Source organism: Salvelinus alpinus, chromosome 33 (genome assembly GCF_045679555.1).
Source record: "Salvelinus alpinus chromosome 33, SLU_Salpinus.1, whole genome shotgun sequence".
In the NCBI taxonomy this organism is placed as follows: Eukaryota; Metazoa; Chordata; class Actinopteri; order Salmoniformes; family Salmonidae; genus Salvelinus; species Salvelinus alpinus.
In genome coordinates, this window is record NC_092118.1 from 25,434,993 (window position 1) to 25,458,674 (window position 23,682).

General features: G+C 40.9%; 1 protein-coding gene across 6 annotated transcripts in view; it reads left to right on the forward strand.

The window, feature by feature from the left end:
- Positions 1-8,627: 8,627 nt before the first annotated feature.
- Positions 8,628-23,682, forward strand: part of LOC139563348 (BTB/POZ domain-containing protein kctd15) — a 29,294-nt gene continuing 14,239 nt past the window's right edge. The window contains exons 1-4 of one of the 6 annotated variants that reach the window (XM_071381994.1): positions 8,879-9,476; positions 11,136-11,195; positions 12,377-12,552; positions 19,831-19,975. In XM_071381994.1, the coding sequence (XP_071238095.1) occupies positions 9,468-9,476; positions 11,136-11,195; positions 12,377-12,552; positions 19,831-19,975 (390 nt within the window). In that variant the 5' untranslated portion in view covers positions 8,879-9,467. The other 5 variants (XM_071381993.1, XM_071381998.1, XM_071381997.1 and 2 more) reach the window with 5 other exon arrangements.

Sequence of the window (23,682 nt, forward strand, 5' to 3'; positions counted from 1 at the left end):
TGGAGAGACCTGAAAATAGCTATGCAGAAACGCTCCCAATCCAACCTAACAGAGCTTGAGAGGATCTGTAGAGAAATCATGAGGAAGGAAAATTATGTGGATATATTGAAGCAACATCTCAAGACATCAGTCAGGAAGTTAAAGCTTGGTCGCAAATGGGTCTTCCAAATGGACAATGACCCAAATCATACTTCCAAAGCTGTGGCATAATGGCTAAAGGACAACAAAGTCAAGGTATTGGAGTGGCCATCACAAAGCCCTGACCTCAATCCTATAGAACATTTGTGGGCAGAACTGAAAAGGCGTGTGCGAGCAAGGAGGCCTACAAACCTGACTCAGGTACACCAGCTCTGTCAGGAGGAATGGGCCATAATTCACCCAATTTATTGTGGGAAGCTTGTGGAAGGCTACCCAAAATGTTTGACCCAAGTTAAACAAATTTAAAGGCAATGCTACCAAATACTAATTGAGTGTACGTAAACTTCTGACCCACTGAGAATGTGATGAAAGAAATAAAAGACTAAATAAATCATTCTCTCTACTATTATTCTGACATTTCACATTCTTAAAATAAAGTGGTGATCCTAACTGACCTAAAACAGGGAATTATTACGAGGATTAAATGTCAGAAATTGTGAAAAACTGAGTTTAAATGTATTTGGCTAAGGTGTACGTAAACATCCGACTTCAACTGTATGTTTATGCAATAGTTGTTTTTTTGTTGATAGATTTGCCTAAATTTATTTTTTTTAACTGTTTTTGCTTTGTCTTTTTGGGGTATTGTGTGTAGATTAGGGTTGCGCATTTTGGGGAATATTCAGAGGTGGAAACTTTCCTTGGGAATTAACGGGATTAACGGGAATATATGGGAATAAACGGAAATACATGCAAATTAATATTAACACCATTTAAATTTAGATGTTTTTTGCATTGGATATATTTACCATATCATATGGAGACAGAAACATAAACCTTTTATCTTATCATAGTAGATAATTGCAAATTATTAAAACCTTCCAATAGAAATAAAAAATACAATTTAGTTACGAATTGAACTTTAATTAAATGAGTTGACTCTTCACATGGTGTCACTTCTGCTCCCACTCTTCCTTCCCCTGGGGTTTGAGGACGCCAGGCTGCCCTGCATTACGCACTCCTGCCATCAATTACACACACCTGCCTTCCCTCGTCACACGTTTCAGCAATGTTGGTGTCACATTCTGACCATAGTTCTTTTGTATTTTCTTTGTTTTAGTGTGGTCAGGGCGTGAGTTGGGTGGGTTATCTATGTTATATCTGTGTTGGTTTTCTCGTTTGGCCTGATATGGTTCTCAATCAGAGGCAGGTGTTAGTCATTGTCTCTGATTGGGAACCATATTTAGGTAGCCTGTTTTCTGTTGGGTTTTGTGGGTGGTTATTTTCAGTCTTTGTGTGTCTGCACCAGATAGAACTGTTTCGGTTGTTTCTTTGTTGTTTTGTTATTCAGTGTTCAGTTTTGGTTATTATTAAATATCATGAACACTTACCACGCTGCACCTTGGTCCTCACCTTCTTCCACCGACGACGGCCGTTACAGTTGGACTCACCTGGATTCACTTATCATCTGTTTTTTTACCTCCCCTATGTTTGTCAGTTTCCCTGCTCTGTTCCCTGCTGATGCATTAATTGTTTTTGTCCGTTCGTTATTAAATGTTTGACTCCCCGTACCTGCTTCGTCTCTCCAGCCTCAACTCATGTGACAGAATGCATCAGCCATCACACGAAGCATCGGGGAGTACTGGCGTTCCGGTTGGTATGGTGGCATCGGCTCTGGGTCGCCACCGATGGAACCGGGGGTGCCAAGCCAGCTTGTTGGGCTTCCATGCCCTAGCTGGCTCGAGGTTTCCTTGCCCTGGTTGGCTTGGATGGCGCCCATCCCACGTCGGGCCTCAGCCGGATCGTCAGTTCTCGTTCGCCCAGCCGGTCCAGGAGTTTATTTTGTTTGTTTTTTGTTTTGTTGGTGACGTCGGGGTGGATTCTGCCGCCAATGGAACCGGGGGTGCCTAAGCCAGCCCGTCGGGCTTTTACGACCTGGCTGGCTCGAGAGGTTTCCTTGCCTCGGTTGGCTCGGCGGCTTCCCATCCCACGTCACTCTCCACCGGATCATCGGGCTCACTCGCTGCAGCAGGATCGACAGGCGTCTTGCCTAAAGTCGGATTGTCTGGCTTCCATACCTCAGCCGGCTCGCCAGGCTCTCACGCTCCCGCCGGTTAGTTGGCTTGCCCAGCACCCATGTCTCGGCCGGTTCGCCCAGGTGGGACGCCGGGTGGGGGGGGGGGGGGGGGTGGTGGTACTGTCACGTCTGCTCCCGCTCTTGAGGGCGCCAGGCTGCCCTGCATCACGCACTCCTGCCATCAATTACGCACACCTGCCTTCCCTCGTCACGCGCTTCAGCGATGTTGGACTCACCTTGACTTACTTATCATTTGTTTATTAGCTCTCCTATGTTTATCAGTTTCCATGCTCTGTTCCCTGCTGATGCATTAATTGTTTTTTTGTCTGTATTACGAGTTTGCTGACACTGTTGCTGTCTCGTTCCATGTCCGTTCTTTATTAAATGTTTGACTCCCCATGCCTGCTTCGTTTCTCCAGTGTCAACTCATGTGAGATGTGGGATGATTTCACTGACAAACAAAATAAAGGGAATATTGAATGATCCCCAATGATCCATCGAATCTCCCAAAAACGTTTTCAACATACATCGGTAAAATGATACATACATCGGTAAAAAGTATAGAAACTAAAGCTTTGGTTGTCTTCCTCTCAGGCTTCCATGTCTTCTCCCTGGACCTCCTCAATGTGCACCTCTTGATCATCAGACTCATCTTCACTGTCATTTTCCAACCTTGTTGAGGATGGCTCGTTGTCAGGCTCAAAAAGCCTCAAATTTGCCCGGATGGCCACCAATTTTTCAACCCTTGTATTGGTCAGCCTGTTGCATGCTTTGGTGTGTTTGTTCCCAAATAAGGACCAGTTGTGCTCTGAGGCGGCTGATGTTGGTGGGATTTGGAGGATGATGGAGGCAACAGGGGGAAAGAGCCTCAGATCCACAAAGTCCCTTCCACCAGGTGGCTGATGAGATAAGTTGGCACGACTGCCATATTGCATCTCCATCCCAAAGCCCTTGCTTGGAAGTGTACTTTGCCAGACTGCCAAGAACCTTGCCATCCAGGCCAAGGTGGCGAGACAAGGTAGTGATGACACCATAGGCCTTGTTGATCTCTACACCAGACAGGATGCAGACAGGTCCAACATGTACGCTGTGGCGTGTGTGGGCTTCAAGCAGAAGTCTTCACGCTTTTTGATGTATTTCATAACTGCAGTTACCTCTGCTTGGAGCAACAGTGAAGTGGGCAGGGCAGTACGGATTTATTCTCTTACATCTGCAAGCAGAGTCTGAACATCAGACAGGATGGCAATGTATCCCTCCATCTGTGCAATGGCTACTGCTATAGGTTTCAGGAGTTTCAAGATACTTACCACTCTCTCCCAAAATATATCATCCAGGAGGATCCTCTTGATGGGGCTGTTCATATCGGCAGACTGTGATATGGCCATTTCTTGGAGAGACTCCTTCCCCTCCAGGACAGTGTCAAACATGATGACAGCACCACCTCAATGGGTGTTGCTGGGCAGCTTCAATGTGGTGCTCTTATTCTTCTCACTTTGCTTGGTGAGGAAGATTGCTGCTGTAACTTGATGACCCTTCACATAACTAACCATTTCCTTGGCTCTCTTGTAGAGTGTATCCATTGTTTTCAGTGCCATGATGTCCTTGAGGAGCAGATTCATTGCATGAGCAGCACAGCCAATGGGTGTGATGTGAGGGTAAGACTCCTCCACTTTAGACCAAGCAGCCTTCATGTTCGCAGTATTGTCTGTCACCAGTGCAATTACAGTACCTTCAATGGTCCAAGGTCATTGTTGACTGCCTTCAGCTCATCTGCAATGTAGAGACCGGTGTGTCTCTACATTGTCCCTTGTGTCTGTGCTCTTGTAGAATACTGGTTGAGGGGTGGAGATGATGTAGTTAATTATTCCTTGCCCACGAACATTCGACCACCCATAAGAGATGATTGCAATACAGTCTGCTTTCTCTATGATTTGCTTGACCTTCACTTGAACTCTGTTGAACTCTGCATCCAGCAAATTAGTAGATAAAACATATCTGGTTGGAGGGGTGTATGCTGGGCGAAGAACATTCAGAAATCTTTTCCAATACACATTGCCTGTGAGCATCAGAGGTGAACCAGTTGCATACACCGCTCGAGCAAGACATTCATCAGCATTTCTCTGACTACGTTCCTCCATTGAGTCAAAAAAACTTTTGATTCCAGAAAAACCATAAGCTGTTGCTATCGATAGTGTGTCTGATTCTTCATTTGCACCTCGAATAGAAGTAGAAGGACTTTTGTCAGAGGTTGCTTGTTGTGAGCGCTGAGGGAACTTTATGCACTTGGCCAGATGATTCTGCATCTTTGTTGCATTCTTCACATATGATTTGGCACAGTATTTGCAAATGTACACAGCTTTTCCTTCTACATTAGCTGCAGTGAAATGTCTCCACACATCAGATGGCATTCTCCTGTAAAGATTAGATAAAAATTTGTACAAAAATCTAATACAATTCCATGTACAGATAAATAGTTAAGCAGTTAGATTAAACAACTCCTTTGTAAGATAAATGTTTTAAAATGAAACATGTATGGAAACAGGTGAATTAACACTCCTCAGTTAGCAGGCTTAAGCAAGCTAAAACCCACATGGTAGCAAAAATTAAATAGCAGAAATTCTTAACAAGTTAGAAATGATTGAAACACACTTTGCTGTAGGCTACTATTTACTAGTTAACAAAAAAAAAAGATGTATGTCATATAAAATATATTCACCCCACCCAGTATTGTAATCAAAGCTTACCAGAAAGCATGTAGTCTTTGGCTCAGACAGTGTAATAGTGTGGGTTCAGTACCATCTCATTAGTGTGCAAGGTCTTGGAAATCAGCAGTACATGTGATGGAAAAGTGCACTGCACATGTGATGGGAGAATGCACTGTTTCCGACCCTTTACAACCCTAGTGTAGATTGATGAGGGGAAAAAATATTCAATACATTTTAGAATAAGGCTATAACATAACAAAATGCGGGAAAAGTGATGTGGTCTGAATACTTTCCGAATGCAACGTAGACCTGTCATCTACAGAAGTGAACAGATGAGAGATTTAACTGAATCGCTGAACATTTTCCCCTGTGATTAGTGTCTTATAGACCACATGATAGCACTAGAAAGGATTCTCTATCAAGACTTGACATAAATGGAAAAGATTCTCCAAACAATGTCAAACTAGAAATAAGGTAAAAACAAAACAGGAATAGCTGAATAGCTAGGGTTAGGGTTGGGGTTAGGGTTAGGGTTGGGGTTGAACCAGGATGTGGACATGAAGCTATGGTTAGGATTAGGGTTGAGAATAGAGTTAGGGATGAACCAGCATGTGGTAATGAAGCTATGCTTAGGGTTAGGGTAAAGTCCAATCCATGTCATAAATGTTATTAGCATTTTTCGAGACAATAAATTGCATGTTGCATTTTTGATCCAACCCAAGTAAATGCTGTTTAGTCTGCAAAACTAAGTTGACATTCAACAGCAGCATCAAACTCTCACCAAGGATAAAGTACCAGCCCTCGTTCTGCACTTTTCCCAACTTAATTGCCAGCATTTAGGACTTGGGGGGAATCACTCTGTGCCTGTTAAAAGGTGTCTCTATCTGTCTATATGCAACACAATTCCACAAATTCTATTAATAAACTGGCACCTCTCATACTGCCTTTGAAATGATGAACAATGAGTGTCGCTGCTGCACCTCAGACACATGCCAACATCAAGCAGAATGTCAAATGACTGAGAAATGGAGCAATTGACAGGAGCGAGACTCCATAAAGCATGCATATTACTAAAAGCAAGTTCTGGATGTTCTTTTAAAACTCCGCCACACTTGCCAGGGGAAACAAAGGAGTGTCGAGAAGGGGTGCAATACTCGGGTTAGGTTACATTTGTGAAGAGTAAGCAGGCATTTAGATAAGGTGAGTACGACTACAAACTGTTTCCTCTTCAGTGTTTCATACAGTTACAGGGTTCACTCGATGAACCTCATTAAGGCATAAAGGAACAGAATGCTTCAATTCAAAATGTGTGATTTGTGGTCAGGCTGAATATTCAAATGCATTACTTTGACAATGTTTCAAAGATCCTAGCAGGTAGTACTATGTTGCACCTCTCAGGCCATTACTGGAGCAGAAAGGCAATTGAGCAGAATGGTAAACAGATTAGTGACTTGTGTTATACCGATGATCCAGGTTTACCCTGCCTGTTACATTGGTGCTGTAACTCAGGTGATGTCCATACAGCGTGTGTATGAGCCAAAGGGGAGAAGTGTCACAGTATATAGCAGACTGGGTTTGGCACCTTGACTGAGATCTGAAGTCTCCCAGATGTTTCTAAACTTTAGCTCAGCAGGTTCATGTGGTCTTGAGTACCACCAACAAATATGTAAACAGTTTTCTCAACGTCCCTCTAAGATATCAAATACTATTTCCCTCAATGCAGACACACATTAAACATCTGAAATAATGGAATGGCCTTTACAGTATGTTTCCTGGTGCACTGTACACAATATTGAAATGTCATCCAATCAAACATATTATCAAACATAAGCTTATACGATGCTGAGTGCAGAGGATGGCAAATTGGATGGATGTTGTAATTCCTGTGCACCAATGCCCCACATCACATCATACAAATGGATCTCCCAAGAGCAAAGTCTCACATACCTTTTGTACAGACCAGAACCAAAAAGCATTCCAATTACTGCGTGTCAAAACCACACATACACTTTATCAAATGAATATTCTTATGGGTCTACGAAATCATACAAACCAGGTATAACCGTTTACAAAAGGGACAAAATGCTGGATAATAGAATAGCACAATATTGTAGTCCTCAACATGTCGATTTGGGAATCACTATTAGTGACACCTGGTTTAAACCTCCAGGCTCTTATTATTCTCAACGGGTCATGAATGAATGCATACAGCACATTAACATAGGATCTCTCCAACAGGCCTAGCAAATCCTGACTCATTCTTTCTTTCTCTGTTTTCCTGGTGTTAGTACACTGCACTCTATCGTGCAGAATACATTCACAGTTCTGTCTCTGACACTGTATTAATATTCATTTGGCTTTGTGTAATTGTAGGCTACTTTCAATTTACTTAATGAAATACTTGAAGTGTGTAGGCTTTTGAAGGGAATACTATTTAATTTGATCAAAAGGAAGATTATGTTTGTGTCTGACACATTGCAAATATGAGTGTTACAGTAGCTCACTAAGTGGTCAAGTGGTGTGATTTTTTTCATTCAAGGTTGGACTGATACACACTGAATAAATAAGCAATTATTGTTTCAGGAAACACACTGCTAGTTTAAAAATGACCTCATTTTGATTAGTTTACAGACTCAATTACAATATTTTGACACTGTTATTAGAGTGTGAACTCCAAATATTAATGAATCTGCTATTCTAGTGGTCAAAAGGGCCATATATGAGGCCTGTATTAAGTCTACACTACATGCAAATCTTCAAACTGACCTACTTCTTCTTTTCACATCAGACACTCAGCTAAAATCCATAAATTAAGGAAATTAACTGATGGGGCCCAGGGCAACTTTGTAAGCTATTTAAATCTTTAAATTTACAACATCCCTGCATACTTCATGTAATTGAACTAACTGCAGGGCTGTTACTTTAATGAGAAAAAAATCCTGTCTTCTTGCCTCCAGTTTGTACTCCTGAAGACAACAAATGCATGCCAGAGGGCAAGTTTATCTTGCCCTGTTAGGGGGGGCTACTTCCTAAGGCAGCTCTGATTTGTATCCAATTCTCAGAACCTATCAGTTTGGCGCGCCAATCACCAGACATGAACCTGGAAACCACCTCCTCTACGTGATGCGTTTTAATTCGATCAATCAGTTAAATTGGAGTACAAAAGGCAGCCCTTATTGCAATCGAATTCACATTATTATTGTATTCCTTCACTATTATTTTTTTGTTGTTGACCAATAATCATTTCCCACACTAGTTGGCGCCAAATATCAAGAAACCAGATAGCTGAGCGCGGTGGAGAGTCTGGATTCGACAGTAGTCCTACAGTAATTACCGTGTTCAGTGCAACATCAATTATTCACAGTTATTTACACGCAAATAAACAAACACGCAAATAAATAAATAATCACAAGCCTATGTGAGCACCTGTACAGGAAGGAGGAAGAGCAAAGGGATATCAATTTGACTTCCACAGGGTGCCTTTCAGCCTACTATAAGTGTGATGCAACATTGATTTATATTTTGGGGGGCATAGCAGCGTTTTATATAACAAAATAAAAAAAATTGCCAAACCGTTTTATTAATTTAACATAATGCATCTTTAGGTAAATTAGTAAAATCTTCTAGCTATGCTAGCAGTCTGCCTCGCTGTTTGCATAGGAAATCTTCACTGCAGACATCTCCATCTAGCCCTGTGCTATAATTGAAATGGCGCGTTTAGCTGGAGGCAGGTTGTGAGGGCGCTTTCTGCAATAGCAGAATGCATGTCGATAGACGTCATTTGGTTTTAATGGCCTACAGGACATTTGGTGTTACTACTGGAGACATTAGTGGAGAAGGGACAGGGGAAAATCGCCGCATGAATAGTATCCAAGGATATCTACATATTATTATTGTATTGACACTTTGTCAACAAGTTACTAGTGTGCCTTTATAATAGCTGTAAGTACACGACTAGGGAAGCGTGCCCTGTTTTACTTATTTAACTGGAGAATGGAAATGTATGCCTAGCTGGAAATGCCTGGGGAAATTTTACATCAGAGGAAATGACAATGATTAAAATCTGCTTTTTTCCTGCTCTAAATATATTGAGCGACGTGACACTTGCTTGATATTGAATAGCACTTAACCGTTACCCCCTGCAAACCAGAACGTTAAACCGTTACGGGGGCTGGTATATTTATATTTTTCACCGGAAAATACGAAAAAACTAACATTAATTATTATATCTGGTCATAGACATCATTTTTGTAACAGGGAGAGTGTATCACTTATTCGTTTTTAAAATCTGACTGGGTGCGAGTAGAGTTGAGCTAATTGTAGCCTAATCCTTGCCCCAGAGGCGTTTGGGCAGCCCGGAGCAAGAATTCTTTTTTAGTGCTGCTCTGTTATTTAGAGACAGGATTATTGTCTTTCTTTTCATAACAGACCGGCAGTATCATTTAAGCAAAAAGGCACCCAAGAAGCTAAAATACGAAGCAGGATTTGACCGACTCAAATTTTAAGTGCATACAAATAAGAACCGAAAAGAGAAAGGAGAGATCTCTTCTATGTATAAGGTAAGAACGCTGCTTTGCTTCTTCCTGTGTCGCTTTTGTGGAAAGAGCTTGGTCTGAGCAAGTCAGCCAGCATCAGCTATAGATAGATCTTTAAAGCCACAGTGACCCTTCTTTTTAATCAATGTAGATTTCACTGGTAGATTCACATGCTTTAGAACAGTTTGTGGATACAGTGTTGGCGGTGTCGTTCCAAAGGAGCCGATTCTACTTGAGGAATGCTTGGGTCAGCTATTGGATGGCACTCTAGTTCTACGAAACTCGGGGCATGTGAAAAAGGGGAACGCAGTCATCAGCTGGGACTGATAGATACTGGAACGGATTCCTTCGGACTCCTACGATGTTTGAAACGGTATGACTAAATTCATATTAAGATACGGCATTTCCTCATGGTATGATAGCCTACAGTATCAGCGAACAAACTATACTCAACACCAGGTAATTTGGAATAACTTCACTTGTAGTAGGGCTATGTTTTGTCCAGTCTGGGAAAGGTGTGAATGTTTGTCTAGGCTGTAGTCTTTCCCTTGTTGTCTATTGATGCTGTTGGCATATTTACGCATTCATTTTACGCATAGTTCGCTTTTGAATCAAACGTCTCTGGATCATAACTTCACGTTGGTAGAAATGAGTAAGACGCCATATTGTGCATCTGGTAGAAGTAGGCTATCCGTGGGCATCCATGTGAACTGTGTTCAAGAGGGCAAAAGTGGATACACTATGGATCTCTGCTACTGTGCATGTTCTTTTGGGCTATTTTATTTTATAACAATTACGCACATTCTAATCTTTGCTTTGTACAATTGTCAAATATCTTTCTTTGGTACACCATTGCCCACAGTGAAACCCAACTCTTGTGAACGTTTCAAACCGGCTTATTGGCTAGAGTTACTACCGCTGGAATGTTGGTCAATAAGAAACTATTATAACACAAAGTCAGGGAACAGACGTCAGTTGATCTCATTCAAACGAGTCAATGGTAATAGTTCCGGTATTTGTCTTTTTTTATTTGAGAACTCTTGTGAGACTATAAGGGAATCGAGTTTCTTGGCTTATAGCCTTTTAATAATGATCATCTTTTCCCCCCCATATTGATCATATATATAATAGTATATATATATGTGCGTGTGTGTGTGTTTTCCAATATTTCACGTTACCCTCCACTCCGTCAACTCCTCCCATCTTAACCCTGTGTGTGTGTGTGTGTGTGTGTGTGTGTGTGTGTGTGTGTGTGCGCGCGCGCGCCTCCTATCTGGTATATATTCCCCCAACAATATTATCGGTATTGGTTACTGTGGCCCATGGCTAAATGAAGAGATGGGATAGCCTCATACGCCAAAAACTTCTTAAGTCTTTTGAAGTCTTTCCTTCACTGGGGCCTGAAATGTATCATCCAGCGTGCGTATTAAATGATCATTATTCCTGAAGGCTTGGTGGTGTACACAGCGAGGCGGGCAACACCCTGGAAAATTCTGTAGTCTTCAACAACACTTTGTGCCCCAGGGCATCTCGCCTGGAGCAAAGGGCTGAATGAGCCCTAACAACTGCCTTCTGTTGACCTTTTACGGTTAACATTCAAAGCTTAGTAAATGTGCTCTTGCTTGGAAGAACAAGTTGATGAAATGCCTTTCTTTCAAATTATAATAATTTAGTTTATTCCAGCGACCCGCCATTTTTGCAGACATGATGGATATATATTTTTTCATGAAACCACATCCTAATGTAAGTTGCTTGACATTTTCTAACTATATCTGTTTCCAATGAAACTGACTTTGATATTAATTAAACTTGTGTGAGTTGAGATGTTGGGATTTAATTGACAGGCATGTGCGTAATTTTCGCAAATTACAAAGTAAATCCCCATGGGAAAACATGTTATTTTGATCAATCTTGATTAAATTCGATTGTGGTGATTGGTTGTACGCAACTATGATCCCCAATACCCACATGTCTGTTGAATAGCCTACATCATTGTTTAACCCAACTCTGACGAACTGTATCCATGCACCTCGGACTGCGCTGTGGCCTGAAGCGCGCCATCCCACTGTATGCTACCTAGTTTGGGAGGGATTCATGTAACGGATAGTTGACATTCATGAAGTGGTCATATGTTTCTCATGCCTTCCATCCAACATCCCCAATATTCACACCAGCCTGAGGACTTGCATCCTTTCTAGGTTGAACATGTGGCAAAAGCGTGCCCACGTTTCTAAAAGGTCATTGGAGGATTCCCGAGCAATTCATTAAAACTCCTGACCATGTACATTTACATACATTTTCATGACAGATATTATAGAGTTATTAAGTAGTTTGTCTTCACATCTTGGTTGGTCCTGTTATGTTTTATAGTGTTTGATACATATAATTTACCTTGACTCCTATGATATGAGATGCTATTTTTGATGCACCAGTAACTTTTTTTATTTCATTTACATGTATAGGACATTATTGTGTGGGGTTAAAATAAAGAAACAACACAACAGTCTTGTAAGGGGTGAATGTTTTCTTATATCTGGTTCAGGAACAGAGTTAATCGGGAACAAATGCCCTGGATTCCGTATTCTCAGATTGGTGGTTGGTGTGTCTGAGCATATCACGTCTAACACATAACACGACCTTTAATTAGAATATTGCAGTTTGTTTTATCCCCCTAGAGGCTGACACCTAGCATTCCTCTTTCGGGAGCCGTAATAATCATCCTCCTATCCTGCCCTCCGGCGTTGAATGAAAAGATGCAAACATACTTCATTAGAACGGTGGCAATAATTTGTAGCTAAATATGCGAGCAGACAGACATGGAAGTGATCTGATAAGGATCAGGATCTCACTGGTGGATGATACAGACTTTCTGGAGACCGGAGTCATTTATGATGTCTATGGCTTTTCCATTTACTTGTTTTCAGGAAGGAAGAAGCATGTCACGACTGTCTTTGACCCGGTCCCCGGTATCTCCTATGTCCACACAAGGAATCCCTCTACCGGCTCAACTGACAAAGTCGAATGCTCCGGTTCACATTGACGTCGGGGGACACATGTATACTAGTAGCCTGGCTACTCTCACCAAATACCCAGACTCAAGGTAAGGAATCGGATATTCTCATTCAATAAGTGAAATGTGTTTGTCTCGTTTATTATCCACAGTGCCAAGATGTGCCACCCAAGGTGCTTTTGTTGCAGGATTCATTTTTAACATTTTTAATATAGGAGTGTAGCCTACTGATACATATTGTACTTGAAATTGTCTCCCACCATAAACTTAAATAAGTCATTGTGCTCAGTAACACTTTTGATAGGACATGATGCTCCAAACCCCTCATTACAAGTTTTTGATATCAGTGATATACTTGATTGCTTTAATGATTGTTTCTCTCTAGTTTGATATTGTATATTGGATTGCCTAACCTCCATATGGCCTCATTTGAATTGTATTTGATTATAACATGTTTATAACACATGGAAATGTGTTAATTGCAGTTGCTGACTCTTTTATTCACTGAAATGATGCTACAGGTTTATGCACTTGAATTGTACATTATGGAGAGAGAAAATGTCAGCTGTTATTTCCCCATTATAATAACAAAACCAATGTATCTAAAACCATCTCTAATCCATGTCCAAATGATTTGCAACTAAAACCAGCCATGCAACTTTATAGTAAAGCTAATAGTATATGCTGAAGTTAGTTCATGCTTTCTATAGAAATGACCCCTTATGTTATATATTCCATGAGCTACATGCTCTAGTCAATTGCTATTACTTGAAGCCAGAGTTTCAGCTAAGCCAAGGTAAACATACATCAGTTTGTAGGAAAATCTAAGGAAATGCTGAGAGGAAAAGTATCAACATAAGCCGTGGATATTCACACAGCTCTGACAGGAAATCACTGTCAACTACTTTGTTTTCTATGTCCATGAACGAGCATGATTTATCTTGTTGTGAGAAAATCTCCATGCCTATAATAGGCCATTGTTTATCCTTGGTATCATTATGTCATGTCTGTCCTTGCTATAAGCTGTGTGTTTGGTTCATTTAAGAGGGTTGGACAGCAAGACAGGACAAGACACTGCAGGTACACAATACCTGAGTGAATGTTTTTGTTATTACTAGCATTATGTGCATATTACCCACCGTTTTATGACATTAGAATTTGAATTTCAGTAAATCAATAGTTTATATATTTGGATGATTTTCCAGATGTTCAAATACTGGTTGTTTCATATACACTCACTGCACAGCCACACATATACCCGGATGTACATTATGCAAATTATACCGTGTTGTTTTACACTTATGTTTATACTATTTATCATGTAACTTTTACACTACCATGTACCTCACACAGTGGCGGTCGGTGCCGTTTAAGACGAGGGAGGACGTTTTTTTTATGAACATGGCCTTATTTGTATTACAGCATATTGGATGACTACTATTTTCCCTATAGCAATTATGAGGTTGCTACAACCTAGCCTATGAATGAAAGTTTCTAACGTTGGTGCACACAGGTCGAGAGAAAAATTTGAGGCTACAGACAGTGACACATGGACAGACAGTGACACTTTCAATACCGCCTTGCACACTCTTGCCTGCATCTAGCTGATCTAGGGTGTAATCATTAGTCCAACAGTTGCAAACAAGAGTTTCTATTGGACAAATTCAGATATGTTTATCCCTGTTTCGTTCTGTTTGCTAAGAAACGTTTTCAACAGAATCGGCAGAATGAATACCCCTCTGATCATGCGTAAAAACAGTTGACTTTCCTAGCAGCCAGATTGTATTCCTTCTCGCATCTATGCGCTCTCCTCCTCTCACCTTTTCCCTTCACTTGTGAACTTCAATGCACAACACATCAGCTGTATGTGACCAGGCGAAAAAACCTTTCCAAGCCAAACCATATCATAACCGCTACACACAGCCTACATTGTTGTCACCATATTAGTTAAAGTAACGTCATAGTCAACATAGGTAATAGAACTAACACGTTAGTAAACCCACTACAATCATGCAGTAAAGTTACAGTGTACAGTCAGTAAGCAGTTTAGCACTTACACTGGCGGTCCCCGGTGGCAATAAATAACTAAATCAAAAGCTTACCTTGACTTGGAAGAGTTCCAGTGTTGTGTTAGGCTAAACTAGCTAGCTGCATTTGCTAGCTAAGTAAGTGAAATTGAAAGTGAAAATGATTAAATCCCTCTCTCTATCTCTCTCTTGCTTCTCCTTCATGTTGGAAGAAATGTATTTGTTTAACTGTTAAACTATTCTCTTTCTCTTTATTTGAGTCAACTACTCACCACATTTTATACATTGCAGTGCTAGCTAGCTGTAGCTTATGCTTTCAGTACTCATTCTCTGATCCTTTGATTCGGTGGACAACATGTCAGTTCATGCTACAAGAGCTCTGATAGGTTGGAGGATGTCCTCCGGAAGTTGTCATAATTACTGTGTATGTCTATGGAAGGGGGTGAGAACTATAAGCCTCCTAGGTTTTTTATTGAAGTCAATGTACCCAGAGGAGGATGGAAGCTATCTGTCCTCCGGCTACATCGTTGTGCTACCCTATAGAGTGCTGATGAGGCTACTGTAGACCTTCATTGCAAAAAGTGTGTTTTAATTAATTATTTGGTGAGATGTGAATATATTTAGTATAGTTTTATCTAAAAATAATAAAAATAAAATAATAACTTTTTAAATGTTTTACCATTTTTATTTTTATGAAATTCTGTTTTATGAAATTCACTGAGGACAATGGCCCTTCCCTTCTTCCTCTGAGGAACCTTCACTGTTCTCACATATTGATGTTGCATAATGATGTTACACATTGCACATACATTATACACGAGGGTGAAAAGCCATACATGCTGTATAGTAGGGAGTAGCAGTGCTTTTACAGTAAAAGTAATGACAGGATACCACTGTGTATGTGAGAGCCAGTTCTCTCGTTCTCTCTCTCTCTCTCTCTCTCTCTCTCTCTCTCTCTCTCTCTCTCTCTCTCTCTCTCTCTCTCTCTCTCTCTCTCTCTCTCTCTCTCTCTCTCTCTCTCTCTCTCTCTCTCTCTCTCTCTCTCTCTCTCTCTCTCTCTCTCTCTCTCTCTCTCTCTCTCTCTCTCTCTCTCTCTCTGCCTCCTCAGTGTTCCACACAGTCTGCCTCAGGGGTTCACTTTCCTCTGGAACCAGTGGAGGAGGAGCCCTTTTATGTGAATTAGGATAAAGGCTGACAGAAAGCAAAACAATTACACTGCAATAACCAGACTTATATTCAGTCTTTTTAGAGGACATCCGGTGTGGTGTGCATGGAGGTGTCTAGTCCTAGTCCGCCATTCATGATCCACTTGACAATTAAAGAACAAGGTTCAAAGAATTGTAAGTTGATGATTACTTTTAATAGATTGCTGCGTTAATAATGCAGAGTGCGTAGAGAAACTTAGTCTAGTAACTAATGTCTGGGTATTCATCTTCCTCTGAACAGACTGCATTAAGGGACAGGGGTCATCAAACATTGATACCCGCTCTGGGGAGTTCACAGTTAAGGAGATAAGCTTCAGAGCTCCATTCTACTGAGGCTGAGGAAAGTAAATGAGAAGAATATTACACAGACAAGGAAACTATTTTGAAATGACCCTTGACACAAGTTATTACTTATTTTGACAATTTCTCTTGTTTCCATTAGCTATGAGGGATGGCATATAATATAGCTTTAAAAAATTTAAAAAATCACCTTGGATATTCAAACCAGCAACCTTTTGGTTACTGGCCCAACGCTCTAACTACCTGCAGCCATCACTGGTACTGTCTACAATGCCAGGGGTTCCCAAACATTTTCACTTATGCCCCCCTTCCAGCATTCGGGACCCCCCCATGTCTATTTCTATGGGCACAAGCACTGTTCATGACACAAACTGTTCACACTCCTCTTGTTGGCGGAGAGAAACATTTTCTGGTATGAAGCTAATTTTATTGCAATTCTACACATTTTGCCATGTCTAATGTGTATTCATGTAATATTTCAGTGAGTCAAACATGACAACAACAAAATCTATGGGCAAAAAAACCTAGCTAAAAAACCTTAGCTGACATGGGCTAGTTGATCTGGACATTTCTGACAAGTTATAAATATCTCTCTAAGGTATGCAATGACTGACATGACAAGAGGAATACTGATGATGCACTACCCAATTTCAAAATTTCATTCTACAATTTTCTTTTTTTTTGAGGGTGGGGGGGTGAACCCCCACAGTTTGGAAACCACTGTACTGTGCTACTATACCACTTGTTCTACATTCACTCAATATACCACTCTCCAAATGCACTCTACTTTCACTCAATATACCACTCTCCAAACGCACTCTACTTTCACTCAATATACCACTCTCCAAACGTACTATTACTCCCCTTTATGAATGCCTTTTACACATGAACAACATTATTCATTAAAGTTCGAAATAGTCAAGAGTTCAGTAATTTTTGAACATTCAGTTTTAATTTCTGTGTACACTTGACAATGGACTTCCCTACCCAGTTGTAAATCTATTCACAGAGCCAGTGTACACCCTTGAAGTTGGGTTTGATACATTCATCCAAACACACTCTATGGGCATTTGTTTTCACAGACATATGTAAGATGTCCTGCAATGTATGTCTGAATTAATTGGGAATCTATTGAAGACAGCTCAGGTCTTTCATTTTGGAGACAGTGAAAAGCTGCACGTGTCTTGACCCAACCACATCCCTAGCCATGAGTTTCAGACTCTAATCTGTTAGTCTGACATGAGTGGGTCCATGAGATGCTTACCTACAGCCTGCTCAACCACGCTGCCTCTACTCAGCACCGCTGGGATGGGAGATCAGAGACGCTCCTGTCCTTCACAAACTCCCACTCTGCCCTTCTCTCTCTCTCTTGCTCTCGCTCTCTCACTTACTGTTCTTCTCTCTTTCTCTATCACCGTCTCCCTCCCTCCCTCACTCCCTACCTCACACTCACTCTCTCTCTCTGAGCCAGTCAGGCAGGCAGGATGGTGTATAGCTCTCTCTCTCTCTACCTGTCTGACATGACAGAAACAAAGCTGGGTGAGGGCGGGGCTCCATCTTTCAGGTGTTGAGGGCCCCCAATCGGTGATTTACCAAAAGGAAACACTGAGACCGAGGGAGATACAGAAATGGGAGAGGGAAAAAGAAAGAAAGAAAAGAAAAACAGGCAGCATTTTAATTGCTTTAAAAAAAAAGTGGAGATGAAAAACAGAGTTAGCCTGGAGGGGTATGGTGAAATTCTAGCTGGAAGAATTGCAAGACCATATGAGAAAGGAACACCTCGGGCATAACAGGGAGATGAGTATTGGTTTTTTATAAAGCATTTTGCATCGATTTTCAGAGAGAAAGGGAGAAAGAGAGAGGGGCAAGGTGGAGAGAAAGAGAGAGAGAAGAGGAGGGAAAGAGAGTGGAGAGAAAGAGAGGGAAAGCATCTTTGAACTGGCTCTCTTTATACAGTTAACAGGAAAGGAAAAACAGGGCAAATTCTACATGATAGGATTCAGTCTATACCTGATGAAGCCCTTTGATACAGTCACTGTGTGTGTCTTTACAAAGCAAAGGATTGTAATGGAAAGTAAATGCAATTCGCTTTAGAAATTTAAACTATAAAATCAAAGCTATAAAACGGTCCCGTCTGGCTCACTTGGTAGAACATGGTGCTTGCAATGCTGGAGTTGTGGGTTCGATTCTCATGGGGGACCTGTATGAAAAAGTATAAAAATGCATGTACTCACTACTGTAAGTTGCTCTAGATAAGAGTGTCTGCTAAATGACTAAAATGTTATACAGCTGTGTGTGTGTAGAGATTCCCATAGCATCTCTCTTTCTTGTGTTATGTCTTATAACAAGATTTAACAGTCACTGGGCAAAAGCAGCTTGTGAGAATGAGACTTTCTGGTGATTTTCTTTGTGGTTTAACTGTACTCAGCTGACCTAAAAGCTGTTAGCATGATTAGAGAGCTGATTACATCAAAACAATGATAACAGAGAAGCCTTCTCTCTGCCAAGAGCTGTTTCTGGGAGAGAGGAGGGAAATGTTTCAGTGAAACCATTTTAAACATTACTCCAACCTGGACTGACACTTCTACAGAAAACTGTTGAGTACTCATACAAATAATTAAATAAAACAGTGATAGAGACACCATGTCAATCATGTCTCTAATAATGACCAACATAAAAGTCCTATTTCTCTTCCTTCCAGGTCTATAGCTATTATCACCTAGTGCAGATCTGAGGTGAAATGAATGAACTAATGGTTGAGAGCTACAGTAGCTAATGATGTAGGATCTTAATTTGGGCCAGTTTGCTACATCAGGAAAATAATCCTGCAGCAACAGGAAGTGTGAATTATTATGTGGATTATAATTAAGGGATTTTATTTGTAAGGGAAAATCAAGTCTAAAATTTAAAAGTGGAAATTACAAACTTCAGAAGCCTTTGTAAATGTCAAATACACTACACATTTTTAATTTCCTGCATTGCAGGAAAGTTCTCCTGCAACAGGGTGATCAAATTAAGATCTTACACCTGTACCATGACAACCTCACAAGAGATGAGAGAAATGTGTAGTTGTCCAACCATATCTCAAGGCATCGTATCGACAGTATATGGTGGGATGAAAGCTAACAGATTACATCAATTTCCAGTGTTAGCCAGGCTCCTTATTCACTCCTGGTTACATTTCGAGAGCCCGACTATGGATGGATGCTTGGCAAGCTACAGGTGTCTTATTACTTAGAAGTTATGTCCATAATTCATGGAACTTCCCTCTATTGTTCTGCATTCTAATGGGAAACCTGCGTCAGTGATTTTAGAGAAATTACTTTTTGAGTGAATGCTGATTTTTATAGTGAATGGCACGAGGTGTAATAGTCACACTTGGGCTCTTACTTGTCTTCAACAATGAACCAAATCAATACATAATTCAGTGGAACATTTGTATTTAAAACACAAATAGGTATCAGAGTATGAGCATCAGAGCATCATGGATTCAAACACTATAGAGAAATATATATCATATTTCATTGTAGCAAACCCCAGGTAAATGTTTTATTTACCCTTTAGTAATAGAGCTTTAAACTGAACCCATAACATTAATTTCTGTAAGTACTGGCCGAGACACTGTATGCTGTCCTAATCACACAACAGACGGGACACTTCAAACAGGCCTGGAACACAGGAAATGTGCCTTAAGCCCCTTGTTTCAACCAGGATGCTAATACATTTCAGACTTAGAGCTAATAAAATGGAAAAAATAAATGGAGGGTAATTGTTTGAAGGCAGCCGCTCAACTCAACCTCATTCCATTATGTGTGTGTTTGTGTTTCAATTTCCAGAATCAGCCGCCTGTTTAATGGCACAGAGCCCATCGTGCTGGACAGCTTGAAGCAGCACTACTTCATCGACAGGGATGGAGAAATATTCCGTTACATTCTCAGCTTCCTCAGGACCTGCAAACTGCTTCTCCCAGATGACTTCAAGGTACATGATGATTTGTATTTGCACACCATAGCATCATGTGTACAGTATGTGCGCTGTATGAACTCACACAGTGTAGAGATATACAAAGGATAGATGATTGATTCAAAGTTTGAACTTCCCTCTCATCTGAGAAGAATGTCCAACATGTTAGTTTTCGCTATCTATCAATTTATATTGTAAACATTATTAACATTACATTCACATTCAATATCAGCAGTCATTTTTTTTATTAATAAAACATTGGAAATCAAATTAATCCCCACTGATTTATCATTAAAGTGATGCTTTGAAGGTTTTGTATAATTTAAGCCAGTAGTTCTGAATTTGATATGTTACGAATTGCTAATTATTATATATATTTTTTTTTTAATGCAATTTGTACAATATGTTACAAATTTGTAAGTGCTTAAGATCCCAGACTGAACCTTTAATATACAGTGGAGGAAAGGTGAAAATTCGGTCTAAAACATAACATAGTTCTGTGATGTGAACAAAGCCCAGAGCTGTTGTTTCTCACAAAAAATATATTTCTATAGAGGTGAGGCCAGGTGAAACAGGCTGTATAGCCCCTGTTCCACTTGTTCCAGTCTGACAGTACCACCCAGTCTCCCAGCCACTGCCTCTCTCTCTGCTCTCAATAGAGTGCCATGACAGTTTAAAGGAACTGGGCTTGAGAGGGAAGTAGGAATACTAGAGGAGGCGAGAATAATGTGGTCTTGATTCTGACAGAGGGGAATGTGTGGGGAGGGAGTGTACTGTAGGGGATGTCTACAGACACACACACACACACACACACACACACACACACACACACACACACACACACACACACACACACACACACACACACACACACACACACACACACACACACACACACACACACACACACACACACACACACACACACACACACTTTTATACAGTGCTCTATCTGGGAAACTGGAGCGACTTTGGTCCATGTTAGCCCACTGTGGCTGCACACACCTGTCTCCTGTTTCAGAGTGCGCATGAGGAGACTCCTTCCTGGATGCGCTTGGCTTAGCACAACAACCGGCTCTGGAAATATACATATATTATTGTTACTAAGTTATTCTACTTAGTAACAGAGCAAAGATTCAGGCCAACGATCGATCATGGACTCAGGCCAAATCTTCTGTGATATAACAACTTTGATCGATCTAAAACACAATTAGTAAAATGTAAAGTTCCGGTTGATGATGTCTAAGGAGAGCATATTCAGTGCTCCATCTGTTCCTGTCCATCCGGATCCCTTTTAGTTCAGCCTATTATACCCACATTTCCATCTCTTTCCCTGTGGGCTTGGAGTAGTTCATCACTCTGGCTAAGGGGAGTAGAGGAGAGGCAGATCCCCCTGGCTAACTCTCAGGGCCAAGCATTACGGCTGAATGGGGACTGACCTGAACAACAGTGAGAACATGAAAGCTTCCTTCACATTTTTGGCAAATTACATTTTGGTTTTGGTTTGATCTGTATAGTGTACTGTATGGAAGCTATAGCTGTACTCACACATTCCTATTCTACACAATCCAATCAGCCAATGACTGTAAGTCAAACGAATGCAGCATCAGGCCTCATTGTTTCAACTCATTACATTAATTCCCTCCCATCATCCAGCCTTCTCTCTCTCTCTCTGTTGATCTGCATACCTTTCAATTTGTGTGAACTCAAAAAAAAAATGCAAATATGGTTAGGATGACTTGAGCATGTTCTTATCTGAACACAATCAGTGTTGGCGTCGCCCCAGCCCTGGGTCTCTTCTGCTGCTGGCAGCCAACATGCTATGTGTTTAGCTAAATCAATGTGAAAGCCTGCTTAGCAGTATAGTAACAAATATTCAGCATATATCAGTAGATGTAATACAATATTCACCCTTAATGTGCTTTCCACATGACATATTTCAGACATTATTCAGACTACAATGAATCACAAGCAATGCTCAGTCAAATTAGGTGATGGTCCTTGACCATTCTGGTGTGTTTTTGTATGTTACAATTATATTATTTTATCAATGAAGAGTAAGTTCTATCTTTCTCAGTACGATCCAGTAGATTTCTCAGTCACTCACAGTGCCAGACAAACTGTTATTGTAATATTATGGCTAATTAATTTCACATTTCACATTCATTATCGTCTTGTTCATTATCACTGCATATAGGTCAGTGGTATTGCCATATCCATGTCAAATGACAGTGCAGAAGGTAACTTCTACTAAACAAAACAAAACTAAACAAAATTGGTTTAGTTACCTGTAAAAAGTATTTTGTTCCTGTTTTGGATCAAGATAATCTCTATCTGTCTGCTCCTTCTCTGTCGCTCTTTCCCCATCTCTCTATTTTGCTCTCCCTCCACCCCCCCTCCCTCCATTCTCCTTCCATCCTTCCCTGCGATGTTGCCTTGCCAGTGGGTGATCAGGTTGGATCATTATTTTGGAACTCAACCGGCCTGTCTGGACACAGGATTGTGGGATAGATTGTCTCTTGGAGCTGGCAGCATACAGCCAAGACAGAGCTGTTGGGCCTGTCTCCCCTCTCATCCTCACTTCAGCATTACGTTAGGATTATTCTGTTGTTTTCTGTTCTGCCCGGCTCAGGCTCAGGATGACTAAAGTGCCTCGCAGACAGACCCCTGTTAAAAACACATCCATCCGTGGCTTCAGACCTGTGAAGGATGAGGAGCTACACTTCGATACAGAGAGCACCCCTAAGGGGGAACGTCTCTTTATGTATTTTGTCAGCCGCAATGAGAAGGGCCAAGAGAAGGGAGAGAAAAAAAGTGACCGACCCACCTCTTCACATTCTGTAATATTAAATATTAGAATGTCGGCTTAAGATGTGTTGCGTCACCGCCTGCTTCAGCTAGAGTTGGTTTTGGGCCATTCCTGGTTTTCAGATGGGCGGTTGAATGAGGGTTAAAGAAGCAGAAGGTTTTTCATGTTAGGGTTTTTCATGCAGGGGGATTTGAAAGTGTCTATTTCTTCCATCCTGACTGAGCCAGGCAGGGTTAATAATATGCTGTTTGCTGCTATTGCCGTACCATACTCTGTACCCAGCAGTGTTCTGGAGAGGCGAGGGAAAACTCTTTTTAGATTTGGTTCCCCCAGCACCCCTAGCACCCAACACCCACAGCCAATGATGATGCAGTCAGACTGAAACAGGCACTCTCTCTTTCTTTCCTCTGCACAAACCCTAACTTACTTTAGAAGTGCATAAAGACTATAATACACTGCGATCATCAACTTTTCTCTTGAACCAGATTCTTTCATAAAGAGAATGATTAGAAGTTCCTGATACCGACCAAATACATGGAGGGTATGGCAACTCATTATGTCATGGGAAATATTGTTTGCCTTTGTGCTAGGTTGAAGATGACAATTGTTAAGACAACAAGATTCTAATATCCCATAGCTCTTTTCAACAATGTGACCAGCTATGCTAGTTAGCAATGCTGCTGCTAGTTAGCAACAGTGCTGGTCCAAGATTTGTGACGACGTTATCTTAACCTCGGTGTATTTTTAACCTACCCTTTGTACAAATAACATTTTTAGGAATGCAGCTACCATAAATGTAGCAACTTAGAATTGTATAATTTCCAGCTAGAGCTTCCGGTAGCTAAATCAATCACTCATTGTTTTGCAAGCACATTTACAATACTCATTTGACACAATATAAAAGTGTGATATCAGA